At 31.3% G+C, this 22,809-nt stretch overlaps 1 protein-coding gene across 5 annotated transcripts in view; it reads right to left on the reverse strand.

Annotated features, from left to right (window-relative positions):
• UGGT2 (UDP-glucose glycoprotein glucosyltransferase 2) overlaps window positions 1-22,809 on the reverse strand; it is a 191,672-nt gene that overhangs the window by 28,202 nt on the left and 140,661 nt on the right. For 3 of the 5 annotated variants that reach the window (XM_031958562.1, XM_031958564.1, XM_031958566.1), the window contains 5 exons: window positions 18,408-18,492; window positions 14,444-14,529; window positions 9,031-9,116; window positions 7,792-7,882; window positions 6,745-6,829 (listed from right to left, as the gene is read on the reverse strand). In XM_031958562.1, the coding sequence (XP_031814422.1) occupies window positions 6,745-6,829; window positions 7,792-7,882; window positions 9,031-9,116; window positions 14,444-14,529; window positions 18,408-18,492 (433 nt within the window). Of the gene's footprint in view, window positions 1-6,744; window positions 6,830-7,791; window positions 7,891-9,030; window positions 9,117-14,443; window positions 14,530-18,407; window positions 18,493-22,809 lie in introns of those variants that run through there. The other 2 variants (XM_031958565.1, XM_031958563.1) reach the window with 2 other exon arrangements.

Here is a 22,809-nt window from a genome sequence, read left to right on the forward strand (position 1 = left end):
TGGTCTTAACTATTTCTTTCCTCAGGTAGTTCCTGAATATTTACATGTATTTACAAAATTTTATATGTACTATAAACATCTTGTTCTGCATCATTGGAGTGTTCCTCTATTAGGAATTTCCTGATCTAACAAAATCATGGGTCCTTTCCTGTATTTATATCTTTAAAAAATATCTTCATTCTATTATTGGGGGGGGGGTTGGCTAACACACACAACCAAAGCATGATAATTAATTTAAAAAATTTAAATTATTAACAAATTATCCTCACTAAATCTTACTCTGTAGTCCGTGCACTGTGTGGAGGTGAAACTAAATTTGTAAATTATAAAAGTCATGCCCATGGAAAATATTCTTGTTTATAATCACTCCAAAAATCTTCCACAGAGATTCAGCCAATATCCTAAGGGCCTTTCTCTGGACCGGTGGTCTCCAAAAAATTTTTTTTAAAAAAATAATATCCCTTTTATCAGTAAAACAAAGTTTGAACATACATCTCAATGCAGGGTGTCACAAAAATTTATGCTTTAATAGCTTAAAATTATAATATGTAATAATTTATAAAATATATAATGTTCTACTATACCAATAACTAACCAATATATAACTATATATGTGTGTATGTGTATGTAAAATTTATACATACCCCCCCACACAATACTATATTGTACTAATACAAAACATGCATCCAAAATAGGAATTAAAAGGGGTGAGATAAAGATGAAATAAGCAATATTTAAATTTTAGTTATTAGTGATACAAAAGCCTTTTTAACTTCTCACTAAAATGTGAATAATGATATTTTAGTGAGATGTATTATTAAACAAGCTTCATTATTTCCTTAAAAAAAATTTGTCTTAGGGAATTTGGAAGACTTGAAATAATGCTTGAAAGGAAGTCATTCTTTAGTTAATTTAATCAGTATTAACTAGCCAAGTGGGATAGTTTATTACTTTTTTTTAGTTAAAAAATGAAAGATACATAATAGAACAACTAAATGACAGGTCACACAGTTAGGGAATAGAATATCTTTTCAGCAGGAATCATGTTTCTCTATGAATGACTATTTTATATAATTCAAAACCAAGAAAAAATGAATTATCTTTGACAAGTTTTCAGTATAAATCCAATATTGTAATTAGTATTGAAATTATAACCTAACACTTTGTGCCAATCATTTATTTATACCTAATGTTTTTCAAAAGGATATAATTTAATAACATTTCCTTTAGCCCGATGACTTCACTAAAACCCCTAAATTAGTGACAGTGTAATAGTTATTGTAAAAGATACTTTCTAGTTCTATTCAATACATAGTATCATCCTTAATTGTCTATTCATTTTTGGATTTTTTTCCATCTATGTGTGAAAAATACTGGGAGTCAGTTTGGCTGGACCACAGAGTACAGACAAGTGAGTAGTGTATAATTAATAAATAAGTCCATCCATACATATTGATCCAGTGTCCCAAACAAAACAAAACAGGGAGATAGGGCTTACTCTCCTGTTATCGACCCATAATATGGTGCATGATTTCTGAAGGATGTCTTTTATAACCATGAATTGATCTGGAAGGAAGGGAATATGCACGGGGATAGGAAATGCATAGAATCTTCTCAGTGGAATCAGTACAATTGATCCTGTCGGGGTTCAAGGTTTCAGTTAAGATACAACTGTCCTAAAATGCCAACACCAAGTAAGCTTGTGCAGCAGCATTGAAATGGGGAGTAGGGGGGTTGCATGTTGGATGGTAGTGGGTGAATAGGTAAAGGTTGTGTTAGAGACAGTCCCACAAATGACTCTGGGGTGGAGGGCGGAATTAAAACAAAACTATACACAAAGACCTACTTTTAAGTTTAATTTGCATTATTAACATTTTGTCCATTACTTTCTTAAGTCCAGACAATCAACAAAACAACAAATGAAGATCTGGTTTGTTGTGTTTGCTATTTTTCTGACATGTAAATTCTCTCACTGAAAATTTAAGAATTGGCTCTTGTGAAGTTGTTTCCTGCATGCCATTGGATGCAAACTATCTTTCCACTCCCATTTGGTTGATCATTCTGTCCTCGGATTCATGCCATGGTCTTCTTGGAATTTATACCATAGTCCATCATGGTTCTGTATCTTTTGATGTTGCACAGATTCAGTACAATACAAAGTTTGCCAAATAACAGTCATTTGTTTCTCTCTAAATACTTGTTCTTTATGGACAGTCAGATGAACTCATCTTTCGATCATTACATCTTTCTGCTATCATTTACACTCTTATTTTTTTTCACAATTTTCACTATAGCCTAATGATTCCTATGGTGGCAATCCTAATCATTGCCACTATTTTTAAGGAAAGAAATCAAGTCCCTCTCTGTTGTCCTACAAATTCAGTTCTTCAGATTCAACAAATAGGCCTTTCTTTCTGGAGAGAAGCTCAGGATCATTAAAAGCAGTGTTCAATTGTCCAAATGCAATCTGGCTTCCTCTCCCAGGAATTTAATTCAGGAGACATTCTTACTGTAGTGTACTCCCAAGATAAATATATCGATGGACTTATCTTTATGTTTATGGCCTGTCTATACAATGGTATATCATAGTTTGGACAAGAATTCTTTCTATTAATTTTCTTCTTATACTTTTGGATAATAATAGACATCATTTAGAAAGATTTGCAAAGCTTCAGGCTCAAGAGAATCAGTTTAAGAGAACCTATAAACAGGACTTTCTGTTGGATACTGTCTATGACATTCTTGGCAAGTGTATACCTCGCATTAATGACTCTCTTTATATGAATAGAGTCTTCAAATCAAGTCACTTCTGTTGTAAGATCTTTCAAAGAATCTTCTATGGTATTAAATATGTGCATGGAAGACATCTTGCTGAAGAGCAGCCTTTAAAATGGCAATTTGCTCTATGGAATCAAATGCTTTTTATGCAGTTAGATAAACACAATGGCATTTTATATTCTCTGAATGCTTTAACACTTTGTAACCAAAATGATATCTATTTATGAGGTATATATAAGCATAATGATATATATATATATATATATAGATGGATAGATATATCTACTGTAGATGTGAAAGCCTGACTTTTACAATTGATATTCATTCTTCCTAATGATGTCCTTGACATTAAATTCATTATCTCTGCTAAATCCACCCCTTCCTATATCACTCAAGATATCACCATTATTTTAGTCATCCTAGTTGTAATTTAGAAGTTATCCTCAAATGTCTATTCTTTATAGATTCCCTGATCTCTATATCAAATCAGTCACTATGACTATTACTAATTCTGCTTTCTCAACATCTCTTGAATCTACCCCTTTCCCTCTACTCATACTATAACCATCAGAGTTCAGGCCTTCTAAACCTCTTAGCTGGATTATTATGATTTTAAGTATCTTGTATTTGGTATCTCCCCTTTCTAATATATGCTTTATATAGATGCAAATTGATTTTCCTAAAAAATAGGTCATATCATGTAATTCTCCTACCCAAGAATGTCTAGTAGCTTTCTCTTGCCTCTATCTACAAATTTCCTTTTGTGACATTTAAAGCAGTTCATATTTGGCTGTGGCTTACATTTCTAGACTTAAGATACATGACTTCATCATGTATTCTACATTTCAGTTAATTTAGTCTATTTACTGATTATCATACACTCTAAGGATAAAAATGAAAAAAAGTGAGAAGGAAGTAGGGGGGGAAGTGTCTATCAAATATCTAAAGACTATTTTACAAAAAAATGCTGAAAAAACTGTGTTATGAGCCAGAATTCTGTACTTGAAACAAGGATTCTTATAAGGTCTTAAGTCAGTGGAATTGATAAGACAATGGTTATCTAATTTAGCATGATGCTTAATAGTTCTCTAGTTCAGTATGATTGATTTAATCTTATGACAAATAATGGTTTCCCAGTGATATAATGATTGGTTTATACTCAGTATACTGCATATAAACTAGGACAAACTCAGCCAGAGATAGACTCAGAAGGGCTCAGAGACGGACTCAGAGAAAACAAAAGACTTTAGAATTTAGATTAATAAGCCATAAATCCAAAAAAATAGTACTTCCTAACAAAGAAGTCATGAATTTAAAATGCTAAAAACATACATTTCCAGAAACGGCCAATGTGGGCATTTGTTTTGTCAGATTATTTAGCCATGTGTTTGAGGTTTTGTTTTTCAGTGTTTTTTTATTTGCTCATTGGAAAGGGCAAATTGATAATAAAAAGGAAAAAATGCAAAAGATATTTATGATGATATACTACATTTATTTCAGTATAATTTATTGCTGTGCAGTAGTGTTGTTCTAATTTAAAACCTAGATACTGAATCACACTACCAGAGATGAATAGAGAAAATATACTATAATATCTTGCTACTAAAAAAGTATTTCAATGCACTGCTTTAATAAACTGTTATAGGGTGAACTGGGAGCATTTATTTTAAAAATGTGTTAAGTGCACAAGATTTAAAGTAGACACCATTGTATTTTTAATTTACTGTGTTAAATATATGATATGTGTTTTCTTTTGCTTCAAGTCTTAGGTTAAAAAGTCAGGCTTGGGAATTCACAGAAAACTGCACTCAGGAAGCTAGGACAAACATGAGCTTTATTATGTAGTACAGCAAAAAAGCAATCAAACACACACACACACACACACACACACACACACACACACACAGTGGTAAAGCAAGACAAAGAGGCATGGTTCCAGAGATGCAAAGAAACCTACCCAATTCAGGGAAGGAAGAGAGAAGTACACAGTGGTGAAGCTCTCTGTGAAATAATGCTCAGAGGAGGGATCTAAGAAGGGAAGTTTTATATCTTAAAATAAACTTTTAAAACATATCATCAGTGTTAGATGTGGAAAGGGACATGACTACGTAGTTCCAGATTTGACAGGAAAATTCTACATATTACTTCTTGATACCAGACCTACTGGGAGCAGATATCAGGTGTGGATTTGAGCTGGTAGGTGGAGATACCAGGAATAGATGTGACTCTCAGTTGCCATAGTTGGAATTGTGATTGACTGACTCAGGATCAGAAGATCAGGACAAAAGAAAAGTACAAACTGTCTGTCAATGCTATATGCTTCATGGATATTAGGACCACTTTTGCTGAGTCACTACATAGTGGAGTCCTATCATTTAACTACAATTTCAAACAATATATTTTTAAAAAATCACTAAAAATCATTTTTTGAAAAATTAAATTATTAAATTAAATTAAAAGTAAATTAAAATTAAAAATTAAAAAGTTAATAATAAGAAATCTCTCTCACAATGGTAAACAATTTCCTATATACTAAAAACTCAATTAAGGTTTACAAATGAACTAAAAAGTGGTATTTAGGATCTTTACCTCACTTTCTGCCAAAGGAAATGTGGAAGATGGTCCATAAAAAGAAAAATATTCTACATTTTTTTTTGTTTGTTCATGGTTTCTATGGTTAAAAAAAAAATCATCAGTAAGTAGCTAATCTGGTGGTAATAAGCCTCTCTATACCTAGCTAGGCTGATCTGGAGTTATTATACCTCAAGTCTTTCCTGGATATATAACTTGTTAGACCTTGTACCTCAGAGGTATGGTTTTTGAGAACCCAGAGTTATTTTCATCACAGTGAAGGACCACAGCAGAGCTGTTAATATGAACAAAACAAAGGTCTGATCATGTGATTTCCAGTCAAATGTCTTTATCCAGGATAAAATACAAACTCTGCAACATGGGTATTTAAGGCCCTCTACAATCTGGTTTTGACCTGAATTACTAGTTTTTTTTTTCTTTCATTTTGTGTCCTTTCTTACTTATTGTTCCAGTTAAAGTATCCTAAATAGCTGTTCCCTGAATTTGTGTTCCATCTTCCATCTTGTATCTTTGCACAAAAAAATTTCAATTTATACTTATCTCTTAGAATTCTTAGTTTGCTTCATGGCTTAACTCTCGAGGCCACCTTTTATGGAAAATCTTTCCTGGTTCTCCAAGTTTTTACTGCTATTTTCCTCCTATTATCTTGTATTTACTAATGTATATGTACATGTTCTATTTTCCTAGTGCAATGTTGTCTCTTGAGGTCACAAAATGTTCCTTTTTTGTCTGTTTATCTGTTGCAATGACTCAAATATAGTAGATTTTTATTGAATATTAATAATAATTATTTAATTATTAACTGATTAATAAATAATTGAATTTAGCTACTGTTTAGAACAGCAAAAAAATAGGATGCACTTAGGTAGATTAAAGGGAGAGAGTCGGGTAAGCATCTCACTGTGGTTTATGATAACAAAGCCTACTAGTATTTCTGCCTCTTATTAGTACAAGGCTAAACTTGAAAAACTTCCCAGAATTGCAATTACTGGTTGTCTGTGTAAAATTGCCTCCCAATTCAATAATTTTCCTGGCTTTATTTCGTCCAGTTATTTATATCCTTATATTCCCTATATCATGCAAAAAGATTCTTCTTGTATTTCCTACCATGTATTTAAAAATAATCTCTTTTCTGCTGCCCTTATCCTTTAAATTTCCTTTTATCTTAATATACATTATAAATAAGCACTGCATAACAAATGTTTTAAGCAAGACTTTTTATGCTGAAGAAGTACTGAGATCTAAAAATTGACTCAGTGGAATAAACATTCACTTTTGAAAGTAAATTATGAACTAAATTTATAGTAGCAATGACATAACAATTAAGCATTTGTATTCTCTGTATTATTTTATCAGAACCAACAAAACACTTACTTTAAATGTTGGAGAGAGATAATTTTTCAGAAACCAGAATTTAACAGGAGTTTCTGTATTGCGCAATACAGAAAGCATCATAATTCTGTAAGAGAAAATTGGGTTAAGTTCAAGTTACACCAAAAGCAATTAATTGAAGGTCAACATAACTGCCTTAAGAATTTTCTAGTTAATGGTATTCATTGTAAGCTTTTCATTGACAAAGTTTGTAACTAAACAGACTAAAATTCTTCCTTACAAGTCAAGGTGACCATTAGTTGGGTAATATATGTGTGTGTCTTGGTACATATAAACACACACAACTACTACTAGTTTGTTTTCAAACATATTAAGGCCCAAATCAGAGGGCACAACTATAAACTGAACTGAATTCAAATTTCAGCACTATCATAATGTGACTAACACTAATTCATAAAAACTGTATTTTCTATACATCTATATTCTATAAGTCTATAAATTTCTATATTTTCTTAAAATCTATATTTTCTGTTTCTACCAATGAAATCTTTGGATAATTTTATTTCCTTGAAAGATGTCTATCCTGATACTTACAATGGGGAAAATAGGTCTAGAATAAAGAATAATGAGTATTATGGTATATAGTGTGCGTTGAATTTGAAGACTGATAGAACTGGATTATAAATCGGACCTTGGATATGCCACTATTTTTAAAATTTCTGAGCCTTAGTTTTCCTGAACTAAAAATGGAGTTAATAACTGCACACATTTCACTGGATAAACAACATGAAGAGTTTTGTCAATCTTAAAGCATTTATATAACTTCCACCTATTACTATTATTAAGGCCCATTGGGAGTATTATCAACAATATTAATTCATACATTTTGAAGCATTATGAGAATGCTTTTGAAAGTGCTAAAAATATTTCTCTCCTCAAAAAGCTGATGTTTTTCCTTTTCTTTTAAAAACAATATAGTTAGTTTCTGTTACAAAATAGGCCTTTTTTTTAGTCTTTGAGTTCATATCTAAGACCATTTAAAAATGTATATATTTATTAAATTTCATTGAAATGATAAAAAATTCTTACCTCAAGAAGCGTTCATATAAATGGCCTGAAGCAACTGAAAAAATATTTAGAAAATCACTTTTCTTTTCCTTTGTTTCTGCTTGCAGTCCTCCTGTGAAACTTGAAATTCAAGAAAAACAAAGAAAATTAGATATTTTCCTTAAAATAAATTTCCAAGATGCATGCTATAGGATCAACTCTAAAATACTTCATGCTGAAATAAGGAGGGTGTATCTCTTATACCTCTAAGAGTGAAAAATTATTAAAATTATAAATTTTAACTAATTACAGGTTTGGGAACCTGTAATACTTAAAATCTAATAGCTAGACATTTTTTGTTCTGAGATTGTACATTCTTTTGATAATGATTTTGCAATGTCAAATAATTGTGAAGTCAGATCATAATAATGAAGCTGTGATTATGTTGGCAACCAGAAAGAATTTTGAAAATTAGCTAATAAGCATATCTACATAGAATAACATTTTTTTTTTTTTGTTGGGGGAAGAATGACTGTGGATATAATTTAAAGAACATTTATTAAGTACCTACAAGGTCCTGTTCTGGGGCCTGGAAAGACAAAGACAAAAAAAAAAGGTTTCTTCTCCCAACAGTTCAATTTTTTAGGACTCTTCTACAGGGATACTTTCCCAAAAATGAAGAAAGAACTACTTCCTTATCATTCTAATGGAATGAAGATGTAAATAAAAAGACAACTGAGATTGTCTAATAAAGACTAAAAGTACAGAGTTTAATTAAGTGAAACTAAAATGCTACATGTTCTCTTTTTAGGCTATTTTACCAATCTATCAAATAAACTAATTGAATGTACTTCTGCAAGGTCAATATAAATTAATCATTCAGATTCAGTTATTTTCAACTGTGTTTGATTCTTTGTGACCCCATTTGGAATTTTTTTGGCAGAGATATTAAATATTTTGCCATTTCCTTATTAATTTATTATTATTATTGTTGTTGTTGTTTTTCAAAGATACTTTGCCATTTCTTTTTCCAGCTCATTTTATAGATGAAGGAACTGAGGCAAATAAGAGTTAAATGACTTGCCCAAGGTCATATAGCTGGTATCTAAAGCTGGATTTGAACTCAGGAAGAGGAGTCTTCATGATTCCAGATCTGGTGCTTTAATCTACTGCACTGGTTATCTACCTATGACTAACTCATTAGAGTAGCAGAGATAACTGAAGCAACTACTTTTTAGCTTAATTATATTACTTGGCTTAATAAATGCTTAGTTGATTGACCTGCAAATATTCTATCCAGCTGGTCAAACAAATTCGGCCAAAGAAGAGTCTTCCACATATGGTAAGTAGGAAGGCCAGTAATGATGCTAAAGGTGAAAAAGATATAATTTGAAAATTAATTTATTATATACTTAATCACAAACAACAAACACATCTACACTAATACCCATTAATGAATGAGTATTTATTAACCACCTACAATGGACTAGGATACAAAGGCAAAAATGAAATAGTGCCTGCTCTCAAAGAAGTTACATATCATATGGAGAAGCCACTTTATATACATAAATAAGTACATACAATATATAGAGTACATTTCTGTGGGAAGAGAAGGAGTGGGAGAGGGGGGGAAAAGGAAAGGGAGAGAGAGGGGAAGGAAATGGGAGAAGGGGGAAAGGGAAAGGGAAGAGGGAAAAGGAGGGAAGGGGAAGGAAGGGGCGGGACAGAGTGCATTAATAGCTGAGGAAAATTGGTGAAGTTTTTGCTATAGTGTCACTTGAGTAGAATTCTGAAGCACAACAAAGATTCAAAACATTCCAGTGATGGGGTGAAGGTGAAGGTAGAGACTCCAGAGATGGAGTACTACATGTGAATAACATCAAGAAGGCTACTATGGCATGGATGCACAGAGCAGGACTGGGAGTTATATGTCATAAAATGAGAAAGATACTTTGTGACCAAGTTGTGAAGGGCTTTATCACTTAAAGAGAGGGGTTTATACTTAATCTTGGGAGGCATTGGAATTTAATTGAATAAATAAGTGACTTGGTCAGGATTGCACTTTAGGAAAATCACTTTAGCAATTATGTGTAGGATGGATTGGAGAGAAAGGAGATTTGAGACAAGAGATCAATTAGCAGAATGTTGCAAAAGTCCAGGTCAGAGGTGGTTATTCTGTGAACTAGGATGGTAGTTATGTGAGTGGAGAAAAGGGAATGGTTACAAAAGCTATTTGAAGTAGAAATGATATTTGGTAACTAATTTTTTTGGTATATATATATATATATATGCATAGCAATATATATATATTAAAGTGGCTTAATGTTTTTCTTCATCATGAACATGAAATATATCAATTTATGGAAACAACAAAAAAAGTTACTTTATGTGAAACTGTGAATCTATTACATAAAGTTTGTTTTATAAAATGATAAATTTCATATAGTCATATCTACAATGTCTTGCCTGTTTGTGTCTCCTTCTGAATTGCCTTCTGCTGTTTTCTTGGTATATTAAAAAAAAAAAAGATTTTCTTAAAGCTTTTTTTCCTCTTCTTTTTTGGTTTCTCCCTCCTTCTCCTCCTCCTCCTCCTCTTTTTCTTTCTCCCCCTCTGCCCACCCTCTCTCTCACATGCACCCATGTACATTCTTTCCCTATGACAAATACATGTATTCCATTAAAATAAATAAAGGCATAGCTGAGTCTGAAAATAAAATAGTATTCTAGTCTAGTTGTTTACTTCATTGATAATCAGTTTGTAAGTCTTTAAAAAAATTTCCTTCCCATTATAATGTTATAGTTATTGTATAAATTGTCTTGGTCTGTTCCTTTATCTCTGTATCTATTCATTTAAGTCTTACTACTTTTTTCTATATTTGTCTTTTTCATAATTTCTCAAAGCCTAATATTTATTTGTTCAGCCATTCCTTAGTTACTAAGAACCAACTTTGTTTCTGTTTTTCTTACTATGAGAAAAAGTGTTGCAGTAAATATTTTCCTACATTTGGATAATTTTCTTTCTTTCATTTATCTTTTTATATCAAATACTCAGTAATGCAATTACTGGGTCAAAGGGCAGTGATGTAAAAAGTAAAAAGAAATAAAATCAAGTCAAAGAATATGCTTTAAAAACATACAGAAGAAAGAAACTGTTTCAGATGACAGAAAAATGGAGAGGAAGTTTTGTTTCTATTGTATTAAATTACTATGCAATTTAGTGTTCCACATAAAATCCTCTTTCTTTTTTTTGTGTATGTGTGTATTGAAATTTTCGCATTTATTAACATTTCTTAAAGAAAGCATTCTTAAGTATGTGTCAAGTTTCTTATGGAGACTTTGAGATACATATTCCTTATTCCTGAACCATGTTTTCCATCTTATTTTTCACTCCTCTTGTCTATGCTTTGTTTTAAAGCTACCAAACATCAAAGAATACATTGATTTAATTTGGAGGGTCTTATTGAGTCTGTAAAATTTCTCTATTACTTCATTTTCTGCAGCTGATATTAGTATATAAGCTACAGCAAATTAAGGGGATTTTGTTCCGTTTTAAGAGTAATTATCAAGAATACTGCAATATCTTATCTCCCAAAATGATGTTTCTTGTTGCTTTTAGAAATATAACGAAGCCAACTCTGTCAACTCCTTTATTTGCCTCTTCAAGAAGAAAACTAAGATATTCTTCTAAATATTCAGACACAGCAGCCTTCTGATTGTTTTTGTTAAGAATGTCACAACTGAAAAGGATTTCACATTTAGAGGATACTCCTCATAACGAAATTAATGTATAACAGTAATATATACAGGCCATCCTTTTTCAGTACAAAATTAAAATTAATGCAAAGTTATAAGGATGAAAATGAGAAAAGAAATTTAAGTATGAAACTAAAGCAACCGCAACCTGTAGTATTTAAATTACTGATAGCCAAAATAATGGTAAATGGATGAAGAAAAGGACATCAAACTGATTATATCATAAAGAAGTTTATTCAATATAAATCAAATGCCACAATGAGACCAGAAATGCCTAAAAATTAATTGTCAGCAAATACTTGATTTACCCATTAAACAGAGAAGTGTGTCTGTCAGCCAATAGCAGTAATACTTCACAGTATAAAATCATTTCTAAAATCTTATGGTTAAGGATGGTAAAAAGTTAAGTGCAGTATCACTTTGTAAAGGAGTAAGAATCAATTGAAGGAAAAAATAAAACCCCAGTTTAAAACAAGCTTGCTAAAAGATTGAATTAGGAAAATGAGGGCACTTGAAGATGAAACTGGAAGGAAACAAAAAGAAAATCAAAGATGGAAAAGATCTTCAAGATCTTTATAATAAACTCTTCTCAAAACAAGAGACAACAGAGTTACCACATTTGTGAAAAATGGAAATGCTACTGAAGGAAAAAAAAAAAAGGAAAGTAGTTTTACTAGAAGAGGCACATAGAGGAAATCTATGTTGAAGGAGACACAATTTTCATATTGATTCTTTCATTTAGGGATTGGTTCTCATAGTATTCTAAGTAGGTGAAGGTAATAAAAGCATCGAATAGAATCATATGTCTTACTACTAAACAGGAAAAGTAGTATTGCGTTTAGAGCTAGAAAGCCTTTCTCACTTCAAAGATTCTCTTTGATTGACATACAAATGAAGTTGGATAGGAACAAAGGAAAGGACAAAAAGTAAAACCATCACCTTCCACCCTTTGCCCTTTCAATCTTATAGAATATAAAGAATAAGTTTCTATGTTTCTGTGGTTTCTATGTACTGATTAGTTTTATGAGAGGGATCAGCAGAATAATATTATAAGTTAATATATTTACTTTCCAGTTATAAGGCATATCATTTATATTATATAATTTAATCTCCTAAATAGTCCTGAGAGATTTAATTACTTTTTAAAAAAGAGAATATCAAAAAACTCATTCTGTGTAATAATTTGATAGCATTCTAACACTATTAGTGGACTGATAACTTAGTTACACAAATTTGTTTCTTTATGTAACCCCAAATTTAAGGGTAGTTTTGTTTGGATCAGAACTGCTCAATTTTAAAAGCTTCTATCTATATTTTCACAGGGGAAACATAACGTTAATTACCTATATTGTGGCAGAGAAGTTATAGGTGTCTATATACATGCTTGGGTAATCAATCAAATCCAAGCATTTATTTAATATTTAATTAAGCACAAGGCACTATAGTTAATGCTGAGAATACAAAGACAAAACTGAAATAATCCCTGCCGTCAAGGAGCTTATACTCTATTCGGGGAGACAAACATACAAAAATACATAACATATATAGATTATTTAGAGAAGGGAAGAGCATTAGTAACTGGGGAAATTAAGAAAGGGTTAAGGTAGTAGATGGCATGTGAAACTGAGTCTTGAAAGAAACTATAAATTCTCGGAAGACAAGGTAAGGAAGACATTTCAGACACGGGATAACTAGTGCAAGGTATAGAGAGAAATAAAAGGCTATTTATGAATAATGTTAAGAAAGTCCCTTTGGCTGGACTTGTGAAGCAGAGTAATTTGAAATTAAAGTTGGGAGAAGAAATTTAGGTGAGATTGTAAAAGCATAAATGCCTTTTATAGAATAACATGAAATTATTGTATCACCCCAATTTATTGTTTATCCTAAGAATAGTTCTATATGGAAAGGGAAAAAGGAAGACAATAAATAATTGCAATAATTAATTAGTAGGTTTTATAATGGGGTAATATCATGTGATAAAATCATTTATTATCTTTATATTTTCATCCCAACCTTCCTTTACACATACCCACTTAGTAAAATTAATATCCTTGCTGTTTTCCCATGCACAGTGTTCCTTCTGCTATGTGGCCTCTGAGAATTCCAATTTCTTTCCAGCCTTAGCTCAAGTATACCTCCTACATGAAGCCTTTACTAACTTCTCTAACATTATAGAGTTTTCCACTCCATATTATCATATATATATATATATGTATTAAATATGTTTTTACATGCATATGTATACAATAGGGAACCAATGGAATTGAGTAGCGAAGTGACAAGGTCAGACCTGAAGTTTAGGAAAATAAATTTTGTAGATGATGGACTGATATGGTTAAATAGCTGAGATAGGGAGACTAATTAGGATTCTATTGCAACAGTGTAGGAGGGAGATATTGATGGGTTAAAGTTGACTGATGACTGTGTAAGAAGGGAGAAGGGGATACATATAAGAGGTGTTGTGGAAGAAAAAAACTATAAGATTTGACATCTGACTGGATATGTGGGCCAAGACACAATGAAATAAGTCACTTATCATTTCTGGATTTGTTTCCTCATCTATAAAATAATTTTGTAATAATGTATAAGGTTTGTTTTGAAGTTGAACAAAAGAAAACAAATATGTATTTAAATACAAATTTAAATGTATCCTTACATTTCTCAATTCAAGTTTCTTTCTATATTAATATTGGTAGGAAAATAAAGTTTGTTCTTTATGCTTACATGGTACATGCTTACAAAATAATTATTCTAAGTTTATAAAGAAAGTAACACCATTAAAATGGCCCAATTTATCCATTCATTGGTGCTAGTTTCAACAATACAAGCTGTTAATTCTAAATTTATCTTAAAATAATTTTATGAATTTGAATTTCTCTCATAGTTTGGCTTTTTTAATAAATTATTTCATAGCAACATATTTATATAAAATATTAATTACCTCTTAACGGAATCCCACATTCCTTTTCCTTCTTCATCTTTATCTGTAAGGATATCTTCATCAATTTTATCTGGCTTTTTCTGTACCTGGGTATTGTGACAAATAATTAAAATAAGATTTGTTAGTTTAACTTGATTAATACTTAATTAAAAGTAAAACGTACTAGGAAACTAATATTTCATGAGAAGTTGAAGTAAATATTAAATGACTAAGTTATTAAGAAATTAAGACTTAGTTCTCACCATACACTTCTATTTTTTAATTAAAGCTTTTTAATTTTCAAAACATATGCATATTTTTAAAATTTATTTTTTATTTTTTATTATTATTATAGCTTTTTATTTACAAGATATATACATGGGTAATTTTTCAGCATTGACAATTGCAAAACCTTATGTTTCAATTTTTCCCCTCCTTCCCCCTCCCCCCCTCCCCAGATGGCAGTTGACCAATACATGATATATGCATAGTTTTCAACATTCATCCTTGCAAAACTTTGTGTTCCAAATTTTTTCTCTCCTTTCCTTCCACCTCCTCCCCTAGATGGCAAGTAATCCAATATATGTTAAACATGTACAATTCTTGTACACATATTTCCACAATTATCATGCTGCACAAAAAAAAATCATATCAAAATAGGAAAAAAAAATGAGAGAGAAAACAAAATGCAAGAATACTAACAAAAAGAGTAAAAATACTATGTTGTAATTCACAGTCAGTTCCATTCCCACAGTCCTCTCTCTGGGTGCAGATGGCTCTTTTCATCACAAAACTATTGAAAATGGCCTGGATCATCCAGTTGTTAAAAAGAGCCACATCCATCAGAATTGATCATTGTATAACCTTGCTATTGTTGTGCACAATGATCTCCTGGTTCTGCTCATTTCACTTAGCATCAATTCATGTAAATCTTTCCAGCTCTCTCTGAAATCATCCTGCTAATCATTTCTTATAGAACAATAATATTTGTATTCCATAACATTCATATACTATAATTTATTTAGCCATTCTCCAATTGATGGGCATCCACTCAGTTTCTAGTTTCTTGCCACTACAAAAAGGGCTGCCAAAAATATTTTTGCACATGTGGATCCCTTTTTCTCCTTCAAGATCTCTTTGGGATACAAGCTCAGTAGAGCCACTGGTGGATCAAAGGGTACACATAGTTTTATAACCCTTTGGACATAGTTCCAATTGCTCTCCAGAATGATTGGATCAGTTCACAACTCCAACAACAATGTATTAGTATCCCAGTTTTCCCATATCCCCCCAACATTCATCATTATCTTTTCCTGTCATCTTAGCCAATCTGAGAAGTATGTAGTGGTACTTTAGAGTTGTCTTAATTTGCATTGCTCTGATCATTAGTGATTCAGAGCACCTTTTCATATAATTAGAAATGGTTTCAATTTCTTCAATTGAAAATTATCTGTTCATATCCTTTGACCATTTATCAACTGGAGAACAGTTTGAATTCTTATAAATTTGAGTCAATTCTCTATATATCTTAGAAAAATGGACTTTTATCAGAATCCTTGAATATAAAGTTTTTTCCCTGTTTATTGCTTCCCTTTTAATTTTGTCTGCATTGGTTTTGTTTGTACAAAAACTTTTTAACTTAATATAATTAAAATTATCCATTTTGTATTCAATAATGTATTCCAGTTCTTCTTTGGATATAACTTCCTTTCTTCTCCACAGATCTGAGAGGTAAACTATCCTTTGTTCTTCTGATTTGCTTATAATATTCATCATACAATTCTACTCTTAATATATTATCCTCCTGATTTTGAATGACCAAATAAGTTATCTATCTCATTTTCCTCATCCTATTTAGTTGTGGGTTTAAAATGCTATACATACATAGTAACGGTATAGAACACATTTACTGTTCAATTCAGTGGGTTGTCCATTCAACTGCATGTCATAATTTAGGCAATATACATTTTTCATCCAGTTGTTTCTTGCGTATATGAATTGTTAGGCCAATATCTTTGAAGTACACATCAATCTGAGTGAAAAGGCCCTGTAGCATTCTGGGGTTTATTTCAATCATAATTTTATTGACAAATGAGTAAATGAAGAATCTATCACCAATGTGTGACAAACTTCATAACAGTGGAAAACACCTTTAATTGGCAAATATCTCCACGTTTTGTCCTTCAATAAGGTAAAGGATCACTGAATTAAATAGTAAGATAGAACATAGAAGATCTCTGCTATTGTATCAAGAAGTCTTATATGATTATTAACAATAAGAAAACACCCTGAAGGAGACCTATTAAGGTTCTGTTTTACTGTAAATAAAATTCCTTAAAAAGAAATGAACCAAGAATAAACATAACGGGATCTTGTGTTCTTTATATCTCTGAATCAACTATTGGATTATGAAAATATTATCTGCTACAGAAAAATGTGTTTCTTATAATAAATGCATAAACCATTCTCATAAAAACTTTTATAGAAATCAGAAATTAGACCAATGGTTCAGTAGTTGCCATTCTTCTCATTAATCTTTTTCCATTTTAAAATGCCGGCAATATCTATTCTTTTGGAATCTTCCTTTCTTTGAAATATTTTGGAAACTGATCTCTAAATCATTTTTAAATTGATGCACTGCATATTTCTCCTATATGTTTTGGTGAAGTAGAGACACTTTTCCTATTTTCTTAAAGGGTATTTCTACTTTTTTCTATATATTGGATATAGAGGCCTTATCAGTAATATTTTTAGTAGATTACTATAAAATATCAAATAATAACTGATAAAATGATAAACAAAGATAAAAGCTGTACAAAGCTTAAAACTGCACCAAGACTTTTGGGACACTATACTGGCATCTATTGTTTCAGGATTAATTGTTGTTTTCCTTATTGTCTTTTATGCAGAAATGTCCTTGGAGTGATATAATTAATTTGTGCTTATGCCAAGCATGTATAGGCACTTCCAGGCTATTTTGTAGAGGTAATTCAAGCTTTGTTTATTGGTTAGACCAAATACTTGATATTCCTTCTAACTCAAAGACTTTTCTTTCATCATCAATTAGTCAATATTTCATTGTAGAACAGAACTGATTTAGAGAGAAATGGATATGAATTATATAGATCCCAGTTCTTGAAATTGCAGTCACTTTTTAAATCACCAATTTGAATCATGTAACGAAACATTGATTTGGTTCATCTTTGTACTCATGACATTTTTTAGTTTTAATTATTTCAATAGCTTGTTATCCATTCTCTTTGCTTCTTTTTTCAACTCATCCTATATACAATTAACAAATCTTCCTAAAATACTATTTTCAACATATTCTTCCATTTAAGAATTTTCTATTCTCCTTGTCTAATTTAAATTTGTCAGCCCACCAAGGCAAAATACCTTTCATCATCTTTTTTCCTAATTTACTTAACCTCATCATTCTTACTATGCTGCTCTGATCCAATTAGACTAATTTCTTCAATTCCTGACATTTTGCTTATTCTCACTTCTATGCAATAACAAGATTATTCATCTATCTTTTGAAGAATTCCAATTTATGCTAAGTAGTTTAAGATTTGACTCAAAACTCAACTCCTTCAAGATATACCTCTTTATTTCTACTCCATTCTGTTCATTTTCTTGTTTTGTGTTTTATACTAGTATGTATGTATATTACTTAAAAGTTACTGGAAAACAGAAAAAATATTCTGCTTCATTGGTATACCCTATATCATTTATTGAATTTGATACTAGATACACTTTTGCTGTTCTACATATTCCAACTGAATGAAATATTACTCATAAATTAAATGTAAATAGAATCTTACAAAATCAAGTGAAAAGTCTAAATACAACAACTTTTAGATATTTAAATGATTAACAATGCATTCTGACAAGTAGGATATAGAATATGATATATTGGAAAAAAATAGATTTCAGATCTTTTACCAAATATGATGCATGTAAAAAAGGCTTTGTTTTTACATACGTGGACTTTCAGAATGTTGCTTTTGAAGTTGCTTAATACGACAATGACATCATCTACATCTGGTGAAGAGTCTGTTCCTTCATGTCTAAAATTATAGAAATACACAAATATATAAGCTAAATCTAAATTATGCTTAAGTTGTTCATTCCATACTTTCTAGTCTACTTTATACAAACACCTAGAAATTCATACCTAGAATTTTTTTTGGCATGACTAGAAAATATGAAAATTTGGGGTCTCATTAAATTTATTCTCATATGGAGACATATGGAGAGATGGAGTGGTATAATGGATAAAGCAAATGACCTCAAAGACTGACCCAAGCTGACCTCAGTTTCTACTAATGACATCTATGGGCTGCGTTACTCTGGGTAAGTCACTCTATTCCTTTTTCCTAGACAACTTTGAGGCCATAAGTTGCAGAACATTAAAAGAGGGAGTTTGCTCTATTAATGTAACCACAGGTCTGTTCCTCACTTCTAAATATAAGTGCAACAATACTTTAATAATTTGGACATGTCTAGTTGGAAATTTCTTAAAATTCGAATAGAGACTGATCTAAATAAGGTCACTAAGGAAATGAATAATAGTAAGTAGACTGTCTACTTTAGGGAACAAGTTATATTTGTTAAGGAATTTAAAACCATCTACTTATATGCCAAAATAAAATTATGTAAATAGAAACTATCATGTTAATATAACAACTATAAAAATTCTTATATATTCTTTATCTGTTTATTATAGTAGACCTGCATTATTATTATTAACTGTTAAGCTCAGTTTCACAACTGAATAATATTCTTAGTAATACAATTAAAAATAGCTTTCATATAAAATTCTCTAGGAATTAGTCCAAAATCAGTGTGGTTTACTGTACATCTTAACTCATATCACAAGAAGAATATAAATAAAAAACATAGGGATAGTTATGAAAAAAACCCATCACTTTGCCTACTTTTGCAACAGAATGTTAATGGAAAAGCAAAAAGAATTGGGGGTTGTCTGCTTCCTGTGCAAATGAACATATTTCTAAGTCTTTTATTTCAAAGATACCGAAAAAATTTATTAAATGCTATTAAATACTATAGGGGCCTGCTATAATAAAGCTAAATCTGTACCAGGGAACATTTTAACTAGTCTCCATCACATCCAGTTTATAATTATAACCTTTTAATCATAGGTCTTATCTGTAGAGGGCTGGAACTTTGGAGAAGTATACTTGAAATAAGGATACTTACAACAAGGTGTTAACTCAGTAGAATTAATGAGATGATGGTTCTCTAGTACATATACATTTAGAACTTAGCATGGTGATGTAATGGTTCTCTAGTTCACATATAATAAGTATCATGTAATGAGGTAAGTGTAATAGGGTATTTAAGGGCTGAGAAGGACTAGAAATGAGACATTCCATTTTTGACCATCCTCGTGGTAGTTTGCCTGCCTCCTGCACTCCTCCACTAATGTCAATGGGTCAGATTGGCAGACTGTCACAGACTGTAAGAGGAGACTGGGAGAGACAGACTATGAAGAAGACAACAAAGACTTTGGACTCTATTCCTGATCATTCTTATGGTGTTTATACTGCTGAGAACAAGGCCCTTCTGGAGGACCTCCAGAAAGCTAGCCCATACATTACACTTATCTAAGTGAAATGTTTTATTATCATTCATTTAACAAGGACAAATGACTGGGACAAAAGAACAACAATAATAAAAGCTATCATTTATATGGTAGTGTTTTAAGAGTTTTACAAACATCTCATTTTATTTTCACAAAACACTGGGAAGTTGTTGCTACTATTATCCCTATTTTATAGATGAAGAAACTGAGGCAGACAGTTTAAGTGACTTGCCCACAGTCACACAGCTAGTAAATACATGGGGATGGATTTGAACCCATGTCTTTCTGATTTCAGATCTATTCCTTTAGGGTACTGTCCTACCTAGCTGTCCTAAACCAACAAGTTATTCAGTCTACAATTCAAGGCAACAAATATTTATTAAATATCAATTAAAAGAAGATTTTGTGCTGGATACTTGAGAATTTTATCTCTTTGCCACTTAAAAAAATTAATCCCAGTTATGCTATAAATATTAATTAAAAGATGGGTTTTGGATGTTGACAGTAGTCTGGTATGTGTAACAGAGAAATCAAGGAGAGAAGGAACATTTAAAATATGTTCATAATCTGAAATCTGTTTTGGAACTTGTTAACATTGCTTCCATATGAATAGGGTTTTTTCCCTGTTCTCCATATATACTACACTACACAACACACAAACAACAATTATATTGCAATAAATTTATCAAGACAAACGTATACTACATTTTTCATAAATGCCCCATTAATTTAAAAAACCCCAGAAATAACATTAATAGTAATAATAGCTGGATAGAATATCATATCTGGATGCTTACTATATAGATATAGATATAGACAGATATACATATAGATACAGATTTTTTTTTTGACTTGGAAACTATTATTCCTAGGAGTTTTCTTTTGGAGTTTTTTTCAGGAGGTTATTGGTAAGATTTTTTTCTATTTCCTCTTCTCCTACTAGTTCTTTAAAAAAAAAATTTTTTTTTTGGACAGGATGTCTAGACTCTTTTTTTAGTCCCAGTATTCAGATTAATGTTCTCAAATTTTTTTCTTTCCAATCTGGTCATTAGGTCAGTTATTTCTATGAAATACCTCCAATTTTCTTAAATTTTTATAGCTTTTTCCACTTATAGAGTCATTGGCTTCCATTTGGTCAATTCCAATTTCCAAGGCATTTGTTGATTTGTTAACAGTAAAGCCAGACTGGTAACTGGAAATTCCCTTTCCAATTCTTTCTTTCACAGATCTCATTTCTTTTTTATATTTTAAACATCTGTTTTTAAAAAACTGACTTCCAAATTCTCTTCCTTTTTCCACTCCACTCTGATTCACTGAAAAGTAAACCATACATATAATGTCCTTTATACATATGAAGCTATGCAAAACATTTTTGGATTAGCCATGTTGAAAAAAATAATAAAACCCCAAAACTATACAGTGACAAAATCATTATGCTTCAACCTGCACTTAGGAATTTATCAGATCTCACTCTGGAGGTGAATATTTTTCATCATGATCCTCTGGAAGCGTCTTGGATCATCATATTGATCAGCTTAGCTAAGTGTTTCATGGTTGATCATCATTACAATATTGGTGTACAATGTTACTCTGGCTTTGCTCACCTCAGTATATTGATTGGTATAACATGGAATAAGAAAATTAATTTAAGTGGAATTGTCATTTTCATTATATTGACTTCATTTACACATGGGCAATTATTATTTCTCTAGTAGCTTAGATCCTTTTTTTTACTTGTGTAAAGTATTTTGTAATTGTGTTCATATAATTTCTGGGTTTGTCTTGGCAGATAAAATCCCAACTATTTTATAATGTCTAAAGTTGTTGTAAATGGAATTTCCATTTCTATCATTTCTTTCTGGGTCTTGTTGGCAATATATAGAAATTATGATATCTGGATTTATTTTATATTCTGCTACTTTGCTAAATTTGCTAATTGTTTCAATTAGTTTTTTTAGTTAATTATGTTTCTCTAAGCATACCATCAAATCATCTGTAAAGAGTGATAGCTTTGCTTCCTCATGCCTATTTTCTCATTTCTTTTTTTCTCAAGAGCTCATTTCATTTATTAACAACATTATAAAATTCCTGCTTCATTTCATCTAGAATTCTAGCTGAATTTGTCCCCAAACTCTATTTTCCCCTGTGGCATTGCTTGTAGATGTTTTGGAGTCATTCTCTATTTCTGTGTTTGTGTTTTGAGCATCCCTGCCACCATAATAATTCATTATGAGGTGAATCTTTTTTGGTTTGTTCATTTTTTTAATAATCTTCTTCCTGACTTTGACCTTAATGTTAGGTCTGAAATATTTCATATTTCTGGAGGGAAAGTATGGATGGGTCTTGTGCTGCTTTCTTTGAGTTATTGAATGTTATATTATTCCCATATCTCAGGTACAGATTGGAGACAGCTTTCAGTGCTCCCAGAGTGACCTGTTTCAGGGGAAAGTCCATTTGCTGCCCTTCTCATCTGAAATCCACAAGTTCCCAAAATGTATTTAAGTCTAATAAAAAATAGACCCTTGTTGAACTCTACCCCTATAAGCCAGTTGGAAAGCTGTTGTTTCAGAGGCATAATTGTAAGATTTCCCTTTGTTCTAGGATTCCTCTTTTAGTTATACTTTCACCAGAGGTATCTATTAGATATTGGAAGTGAAAACCCTCATCTGAATCTGAGCCAAACTGCTGCTCTTGGCTTCTGAACTTCCTCCTTTCTTGGTGCTATATCCAGGGTATTTTTATATACAGGTTGTTTTCTCATTCCAGCCTAGATCAGTAA

Source organism: Sarcophilus harrisii, chromosome 3 (assembly GCF_902635505.1).
Source record: "Sarcophilus harrisii chromosome 3, mSarHar1.11, whole genome shotgun sequence".
NCBI classification, from domain to species: Eukaryota; Metazoa; Chordata; class Mammalia; order Dasyuromorphia; family Dasyuridae; genus Sarcophilus; species Sarcophilus harrisii.